Source organism: Labrus bergylta, chromosome 16, assembly GCF_963930695.1.
Source record: "Labrus bergylta chromosome 16, fLabBer1.1, whole genome shotgun sequence".
NCBI classification, from domain to species: domain Eukaryota; kingdom Metazoa; phylum Chordata; class Actinopteri; order Labriformes; family Labridae; genus Labrus; species Labrus bergylta.
This window is the reverse complement of record NC_089210.1, coordinates 626,578-635,348: the sequence shown is the minus strand read 5'-3', so window position 1 is coordinate 635,348 and position 8,771 is coordinate 626,578. Positions and strand designations below refer to the sequence as shown.

The window sequence follows — 8,771 nt, the reverse complement described above, 5'->3', positions numbered from 1 at the left end:
ACACAGCCACAGTGTGTGTGCATTAAGTGTGTATTTACAATAGAGGAGATTTGTCACACAGGACAGACAGGGACACAGTTCAGGGGTCGTGGCCCCGGTAGAATTTGGACAGGAAGTCGGCGGGACGAGCTTCTTCGGTCTCGTGGAAATAACGCATCACGTGAGTCTTCTGCTTCCACACGTGGATGGTTTCCTGGAGCTCCAGCTTCCCCTGAAGATTTAAAAAAAAGGATCATGAAACCTCCCACTTCATCGACTTCATCCACAAACAGGCGGCTGACTGCAGAGCGGTTCAAATGATGGTTTTTACCTTGATGACCAACATGTCGATCACTCGGGGATCCGTGACGTGCTTGTTTTTATCGAACATCTCCCTCACTTTGTCTCGCCCCTGACGCGACGTGATGTCCAGCTGAAACAGCGCCACTGTGGAGAAACAATCCAATCCAACTTTATTTGTTAAGCACGGCTGACCAAAGAGCTCATGAGATAAAAGAAAACTCCATGTGAGATACAGAATCAAGTTAAAGACATAAACATCAGTCAAATGAGTCGACGTCTTAGTGTGTCTCAAACACACAAATAACAGTTTCCAACCAATCAGCTTCACTGACAAACTTTTTTAAAAACATTACATCCCAACCGAGTTAGGGTTCAGTAAACATCCTGTGAGTACCGTCCTGCTTCAATGCTCCTAAATGGTGTCTGGGTCAAGATCAGGCTTTACTGGACCAAAGTCAGGCCTCTAGTGGTTAAAATGGGTACTACAGTTTAAATTCTAAACATCATAGAGAGCTGCCCCCCCCCCAACACTGATCCTCCATCTTACTGACTGATCCTTTATCCATAAGCCGAACATGTGTGTGTGTGTGTGTGTGTGTGTGTGTGTGTGTGTGTGTGTGTGTGTGTGTGTGTGTGTGTGTGTGTGTGTGTGTGTGTGTGTGTGTGTGTGGTTGTCATAGTTACAACAGATATAAAAAGTTATAAAAAGTTATAAAAAGCAGGATCATTTCACATCACTGGTTAGAACGATTCATTTTCTTTGCGACATTTTCCGTCATTAACGTCTGTTGTAACTACGACAACCACACAGACTCATCCGGCTACAAGTCACCAATCAACACGGTCACCATTTAAACCGTAACACCTGACATTCCGTTGTTTACCCAGGTAACAGTTATGAATATAGTTCAGCTGTGACTGTTATCATACCGACCTGTAACGTTCAGGTGTCGTGAGCGTGGTGAAGTTTAAATGAATATAATTTAATAATAAACAGTTTCCTGTTGAATGTTAATTGATTAATAAACAGTTTCCTGTTTAATGTTAATTGATTAATAAACAGTTTCCTGTTGAATGTTAATTGATTAATAAACAGTTTGGTGTTTAATGTTAATTGATTAATAAACAGTTTCCTGTTTAATGTTAATTGATTAATAAACAGTTTGGTGTTTAATGTTAATTGATTAATAAACAGTTTCCTGTTTAATGTTAATTGATTAATAAACAGTTTCCTGTTTAATGTTAATTGATTAATAAACAGTTTCCTGTTGAATGTTGTTCACATAGACACGACCTTGACGCTCGCGCTGCCTCTCCCAGCTGTTACCTGACGGGACCGACTCACCTGTGTTCGGGACCTCTCGGTACCAGGCTCGGTACAGCTCCCGGACCCTGCGCTTCGCTTCGTCCAGGTCCCGACTGAAAATCGGTTTTACTACTCTAGCTGCTCCCGCTGCGGCTCGAGTCGTCGCTGTCGACGCCATGACTGCTGTCCGTCAGTCTGTGTGCACTTCCGGTTTCCAGTTTATGACGTCAGCGAGCTGTTGCTTTCTGTGCTGCCGCCTAGCGGTGTGGAGGGACACATTCACAAACCACAAACAGCCAGTCAGAAAAGTTCTTAAAGGTGACATATCGGTCTTTTCATGATTCATATTCATGTTTTGAGACATTCAGCACAAAAGTATAATAACACATTTATACTGTGTTACACTTCAGAGATAGAGAGGCAACAGCAGCACTCCTGGTGTCCCTAAAATCACCAGCGCTCATGGAAGGGAATGTTTAAAAAAGGAAAACTTAAGACCAAAATCCGTTGGTATAGATGATCCGGATGCAGGCACATATGGAGAGATCGTCTTCACCTTCTTCAGGGTGAAGTGACACAAAGAGAGTAATCATTGCTGCCTCCAGTCCATACACGTTGGTGTATTTTAAATCTTTCCAGCCCGATGAGTTAAAGACTTTTTATATTTTTAAAACCATCCTGAGACCCTGGATCCAGATCATTTATACCAACGACTTTTGGTCTTACGTTTTCTTCCACTTTGAGATGTTTTCACGTCGTGTCCAATCAACGTACGGAGCCCCTCAAGTCCAAAAAGATTAATTTCTTCTTTTTCTTTTCTTCTTGTAAATGAACTTGACAGCAATATTTGATGTTCATCCTGTGAGCTCAAGATCAGTAACTTATGGACACAATATAAACACCTGGTGCACAAGATGATTATATTTTGGGCACAAGATATTAACAGGTTTCTTCAAGATAATAACTCGTTGTCACACGGTTATAATTTGACCACACAAGATAATCAAGTCTTTGTGCACACGATAACGTGTGACTAACTGCAGTCGCTCCGTTATATTGAACAGAATATTTTATTATAATTAGAAATAAATCAAATACAACACTTCTCAGTGAACTTTAATATCTGATAAGTGAAATAAAATAATCTCAAACTACTTAAATCTCTTAGATCTCTGAAGGATTGTTTGTGAAATAAATCAAAGCCAGCGTGCAGAATCATTCAAAACAAGTTCACACAGCGGACGAGTTTTTGCAGAACTTCTTTTATTGTATAATTTACAAAGTAAATACAGGCTCTACATTAAATATGAAAGTATTTTCAAAAGGCAGGTAGATACGTCATTTTTAATCACAATTCATAACGTCGATACAAAATTTGGCTCATTGATGCAACACCTGTCGTGTTTCTGTGGCGGGAAAGAAACACCTTGAATGTTCGGGGGAGACGGGGAGAGTTCTTAGTTTGATGTCCGTGATGACGGACGACTCTGCAGAGAACGTTTTCTTAATGGTCACAGATCGACTTTAATTCAGACCGCCGGCGTTTGAAACGTGTTTTATTCCCAATCGACGGTCTGTAACACCGAGCTGTGTGAGCACGCTTTCCACGTTTGAAAAGAATAATTACAGCAAACGATAACGCCAAGAAAGAGTAAACATGACTCAAACATCGTTTAAAAAAAGAACGACAGTCGCTCTGTGGATCTCCGACGTCTCAGGCACGAAACGCAGAAACAGAAATCTGATTAAAAAAAACTGATAACGAAATGAACGCTTTATTTACAACACCTGATAAAAAAAAAAGACAAATATTCCAGTTTTCAGACCGAATGCACTCGCACAGAGCTCGACTAAAAAATAAAAAAGTGCAGATTCATATACAACATGTGAGGATCGCTTTAAAGAAACCAGCTGATGGTGGTCTACTCCACGCCGCTGATGGTGGTCTACTCCACGCCGCTGATGGTGGTCTACTCCACGCCGCTGATGGTGGTCTACTCCACGCCGCTGATGGTGGTCTACTCCACGCCGCTCACGGGCAGAAAGACGAAAACTAAGGCACGACGATGACACACACGCACGCACGCACGCACACACACACACACACACATTCAGTCACCACGCTGCACACGCCTGCAGGAAAAAAAGAGATGAAGGATATGAAAACAGGAAAAACATCTTCCAGAGAGAAATGTCTGACAGCGTGTCCTAACAGCGTGTCCTAACAGCGTGTCCTAACAGCGTGTCCTAACAGCGTGTCCTAACAGCGTGTCCTAACAGCGTGTCCTAACAGCGTGTCCTAACAGCGTGTCCTAACATCGCTTTGCATCGCCAACACGTGCACTCTGCATCTGTTAAATATTTACTTCTCTGCTCTGTGAGTTCCCACATTATAACATGTGGTGCTTTTATTTTGAAGGTGTATAAACTGAAGTATGGTGCTTTTATTTTGAAGGTGTATAAACTGAAGTATGGTGCTTTTATTTTGAAGGTGGACAAACTGAAGTATGGTGCTTTTATTTTGAAGGTGGACAAACTGAAGTGTGGTGCTTTTATTTTGAAGGTGGACAAACTGAAGTGTGGTGCTTTGTGTTGACGAGCTGTCAATAAACGGATTGCGTTGGGTAGGATAAAGTTTTTCTCCGGTGTTGACACAGGTCAAAGGTCAAAGGTCAAAGGTCAACATGTCAATCATGATGTGGATATTATTAATGCTCCGTAATCTCCACTTAAAACGAGCTAACGAGCTAACGAGCTAACGAGCTAACGAGCGCTGCAGAGGGAGGAGAGAGAGGGTCAGTGTATCGTAGCTCGCCCTCCTGCCTCCCTCGTCTCCTCGAGCGACAGAGAGGGAAATAGAAATGGCGTGTCGGGGTTAAAAGCGTTGCGCTGTGTCTCTCGTGGACGGTACGGACGCTCCGACAGAATCACACCTGAGGTCGTTGATTCTGTCTGCGTGGTCGTCACCTGTCACCTGCAGCCGGGCGTCAGTGGTCCAGGCTGTTTCCCAGTTTCTGGCCCTCGTGCAGAGCGGTCAACGCCAGCCTCAGGTGCTCCTTCAGACTCTGGATCTCCCGCTCGCTGCGACCTCTGACCCCGCTCAGCTCGTCCTGCATGTCCGAGTATCGCTGACAGGCGAGCCGCTTCTCCTGCAGAGCCAAGACACGCAGACCATCAGCTCCGCCTCCACACAGCCCTACTTCCTGTTTACATCCACTCAGCCCTACTTCCTGTTTACATCCACTCAGCCCTACTTCCTGTTTACATCCACTCAGCCCTACTTCCTGTTTACATCCACTCAGCTCTACTTCCTGTTTACATCCACTCAGCTCTACTTCCTGTTTACATCCACACAGCCCTACTTCCTGTTTACATCCACTCAGCCCTACTTCCTGTTTACATCCACACAGCCCTACTTCCTGTTTACATCCACTCAGCCCTACTTCCTGTTTACATCCACACAGCTCTACTTCCTGTTTACATCCACACAGCTCTACTTCCTGTTTACATCCACTCAGCTCTGTTTACATCCACTCAGCTCTACTTCCTGTTTACATCCACTCAGCTCTACTTCCTGTTTACATCCACACAGCTCTACTTCCTGTTTACATCCACTCAGCTCTGTTTACATCCACTCAGCCCTACTTCCTGTTTACATCCACACAGCCCTACTTCCTGTTTACATCCACTCAGCCCTACTTCCTGTTTACATCCACTCAGCCCTACTTCCTGTTTACATCCACACAGCTCTACTTCCTGTTTACATCCACTCAGCTCTACTTCCTGTTTACATCCACACAGCTCTACTTCCTGTTTACATCCACTCAGATCTGTTTACATCCACTCAGCTCTACTTCCTGTTTACATCCACTCAGCTCTACTTCCTGTTTACATCCACTCAGCTCTACTTCCTGTTTACATCCACTCAGCCCTACTTCCTGTTTACATCCACTCAGCTCTACTTCCTGTTTACATCCACTCAGCCCTACTTCCTGTTTACATCCACACAGCTCTACTTCCTGTTTACATCCACTCAGCTCTGTTTACATCCACTCAGCTCTACTTCCTGTTTACATCCACTCAGCCCTACTTCCTGTTTACATCCACTCAGCCCTACTTCCTGTTTACATCCACTCAGCTCTACTTCCTGTTTACATCCACACTTCCTGTTTACATCCACTCAGCTCTGTTTACATCCACTCAGCTCTACTTCCTGTTTACATCCACACAGCTCTACTTCCTGTTTACATCCACACAGCTCTACTTCCTGTTTACATCCACTCAGCCCTACTTCCTGTTTACATCCACACAGCTCTACTTCCTGTTTACATCCACACAGCTCTACTTCCTGTTTACATCCACTCAGCCCTACTTCCTGTTTACATCCACACAGCTCTACTTCCTGTTTACATCCACACAGCTCTACTTCCTGTTTACATCCACACAGCTCTACTTCCTGTTTACATCCACACAGCTCTACTTCCTGTTTACATCCACACAGCTCTACTTCCTGTTTACATCCACTCAGCTCTGTTTACATCCACTCAGCTCTACTTCCTGTTTACATCCACTCAGCACACACACACACACACACACACACACACACACACACACACACACACACACACACACACACACACACACACACACACACACACACACACACACACACACACACACACACACACACTACCGTGTTGAGAAACTGCAGCTCGTTCCTCAGACAGCTGATCTCTTTGTGTAAGTAGTCGATCTCGTTTTCTTTCACTCTGAGAAGAACCTGAGAGGAAAACAAAGAAACATCTTAAAGCTCTAAATCACTTTCACCATCAGCTGCAGGAGCGCACACGCCGCTGACTCAGGACTAACAGCGTCTGTATTTCATGACTCTGCAGGATCATCACAATGTTCCCTTTGTGTTCTGAGCTCATGTTGGAGAATCAGAGAGAATAAACTACTTTAACACTCTTCAGATGGACCTGCTGGTTTCAGTGTTTGCAGCACAGCTGTCGGTCCTGAAAACATTCTCCCACTTTCAGTTTCATGAACACAGAAACTGAAAGTGTCTGCATGGAGGACGTTACCTCCAGTTCACAGGACGCTCTGTCTTTGTTGTCCTCTGAGTTCTGATCCGTCGATCGCTGACGGCTGATTTCTTTAGCCAAACGATCCTTCAAGTCCTGCAGAGGGAAACACTTTGTCTTAACCATTCAGTCTGCAGAGAGATTCAAGACCACAGACAACAAAGAGCTGCAGCATGTTAGCTTTCTGTTTGGATCATGCAAAGAAACAGAGACAGTTTCAAGATAAATGTAAAAAACAAATCAAAGTAATCAGCGTTAAGCAGATCCCCTTCATCCAGACTGCTCAGATCACTCACCTGGTTCTCTTTCCTCAGCTGCTCCATGTCCCTCTCTTTGCGGCTGATCTCCCTCTCTCTCTCTGCGTTGTTCTGCTCAGCGCGGTTCAAGTCCAAACACTTCTGAGAGTATCGCTCCGACAGTCCGGCCAGCTCTCTCTGCAAGGCCTGAGACTCTGCCCTGAAACGTGAGCAGACAGTGTTGATGTACGGGCAACAAGAACTGGACCTTTAAGGAGCTGCGGCCAGACAACCTTTCCTCACACACTGTGCACATTTCAGCCAGTAAGAAATCTGTTTTCTCTTTGTATCTCTTCACTAAGAATCGTTTTGTTTTTGTTGCATGATGTTAAAAAGTGTGTGTGTGTGTTTGTGTCTTCCTGTTCCATTTTCTTGAGGCATGTATTTCCTCCTGTGGTTAAAACAGCTCTTCTGCTGAAGACCAGTAACCACAGAAATAAGGAAGGGCACACAGAGAGCAGGCTGCAGAGAAAAGCCCTAAAGTACAGGTTTGAGTTGCAGCAACTGAAAGAGGATTACGTCACACGGACTCTGAAGTTTACAAAGGAGAACTAATCCATGACCGAATTCTTCTACATTCCTGCAGTGCCTCACAGGACCCCGCGGCTGCTGTGGAGACGCAGAGCTCCACTTAATATTCAACAACAGAGAAACCTTTAGCTCCCACTAAAGAGCAGCAGAAAGGTTTTATTTCCTAATGTCAGCCCACGCTGACAGACCAGGAATTTATGTTCAGAGAAATATCAGCTGTTCAAGTCAGGGTGCCGTTACAAAGTGAAGACTTGAATGCAGCAAACTTTGCATTATTATTATTATTATTATTATTATTATTATTATTAATAATACTTATCGTAGCAGGATAACAGCGTGTCCTAACAGCAAGCGAGCGTTAAATATCGTGTTGCATCACACTGCATCCGTTAAATATCTGTCTCTGCTCTGTGACTTTCAGTTTCCCCTTAAAACATGTTGGTGCTTTTACTTTGAAGGTGCACAAACTGAAGTGTGGTGCTTTTACTTTGAAGGTGGACAAACTGAAGTGTGGTGCTTTTACTTTGAAGGTGGACAAACTGAAGTGTGGTGCTTTTACTTTGAAGGTGGACAAACTGAAGTGTGGTGCTTTTACTTTGAAGGTGCACAAACTGAAGTGTGGTGCTTTTACTTTGAAGGTGGACAAACTGAAGTGTGGTGCTTTTATTTTGAAGGTGCACAAACTGAAGTGTGGTGCTTTGTGTTGACGAGCTGTTGACTCAACGGCTCACGGTGAGCTGAATATAGTTTTTCTCTGTTGTTGACAGGTCAAAGGTCAAAGGTCAACATTTCTGTCATGTGGATATATTTAATGCATCGTTATGTCCACTTTGTAAAACAAGAAGTATTGAACATTGAGATAAGCTTCATGTATAGAGTGAAGGCTGCGTCCTCGTGTTTCAGGGTCTTTCTGTCTCAAACTGAATTTCAGTGACTCACTTCTGTTGGACTCTCAAAGTCTGTGAATCTGGCGCCCCGCTGTTCAGCCTCTTGGACTTCTCCACCTCTCTCTCCAGCTCCTCTTTGTGTTTCTTCTTCAAAGCCTCCATCACTGAAACACAAACACACGCCAACTTATGGTCGCTGACATCACAACATCACGGACACTCCTGATTGGACGCTGAGACATAAAAGAATCAAATCCAAGCTGTTGTCACACATGCACTCCCCCCCCCCCCCCGCTGACCTCGTGCGATGTCCTGCGTCTCCTCCAGCAGCAGCCTCTCCTTCTCCGTCTCCAGCTCTCTGATTTGACGCTCGTGTTGCCTCTGC

General features: G+C 44.4%; 2 protein-coding genes across 7 annotated transcripts in view; both read right to left on the bottom strand.

Moving 5' to 3' along the window:
• Positions 1-16: 16 nt before the first annotated feature.
• On the bottom strand, positions 17-1,800 carry ndufa6 (NADH:ubiquinone oxidoreductase subunit A6). Its single transcript, XM_020659244.3, has 3 exons — positions 1,628-1,800; positions 311-426; positions 17-211 (listed from the first exon to the last, which is right to left on the bottom strand). Exons 1-3 carry the CDS (start codon positions 1,764-1,766, stop codon positions 80-82), a joined length of 387 nt encoding a protein of 128 aa, XP_020514900.1. The 5' UTR covers positions 1,767-1,800; the 3' UTR covers positions 17-79.
• A 1,031-nt stretch (positions 1,801-2,831) lies between these two features.
• triobpb (TRIO and F-actin binding protein b) overlaps positions 2,832-8,771 on the bottom strand; it is an 18,949-nt gene continuing 13,009 nt past the window's right edge. For 4 of the 6 annotated variants that reach the window (XM_065964700.1, XM_065964696.1, XM_065964698.1 and 1 more), the window contains 7 exons: positions 8,686-8,771; positions 8,439-8,550; positions 6,969-7,128; positions 6,673-6,768; positions 6,282-6,368; positions 4,556-4,737; positions 2,832-3,721 (listed from right to left, as the gene is read on the bottom strand). The exon at positions 8,686-8,771 is cut by the window's right edge and continues 143 nt beyond it. In XM_065964700.1, coding sequence (XP_065820772.1) covers positions 4,576-4,737; positions 6,282-6,368; positions 6,673-6,768; positions 6,969-7,128; positions 8,439-8,550; positions 8,686-8,771 — 703 coding nt within the window. In that variant the 3' untranslated portion in view covers positions 2,832-3,721; positions 4,556-4,575. Of the gene's footprint in view, positions 3,722-4,521; positions 4,738-6,281; positions 6,369-6,672; positions 6,769-6,968; positions 7,129-8,438; positions 8,551-8,685 lie in introns of all 6 variants that reach the window. The other 2 variants (XR_010668875.1, XM_065964697.1) reach the window with 2 other exon arrangements.

What these genes read in the sequence shown, in the direction of transcription:
- ndufa6 (XM_020659244.3), bottom strand. Translation starts at nt 1,766, where the DNA reads ATGGCGTCGACAGCGACGACTCGAGCCGCAGCGGGAGCAGCTAGAGTA. An exon ending in CCGAGAGGTCCCGAACACAG is followed by an intron (nt 427 to 1,627) that starts GTGAGTCGGTCC and finishes GTTTCTCCACAG; the next exon opens with TGGCGCTGTTTCAGCTGGAC. An exon ending in TCGACATGTTGGTCATCAAG is followed by an intron (nt 212 to 310) that starts GTAAAAACCATC and finishes TTAAATCTTCAG; the next exon opens with GGGAAGCTGGAGCTCCAGGA.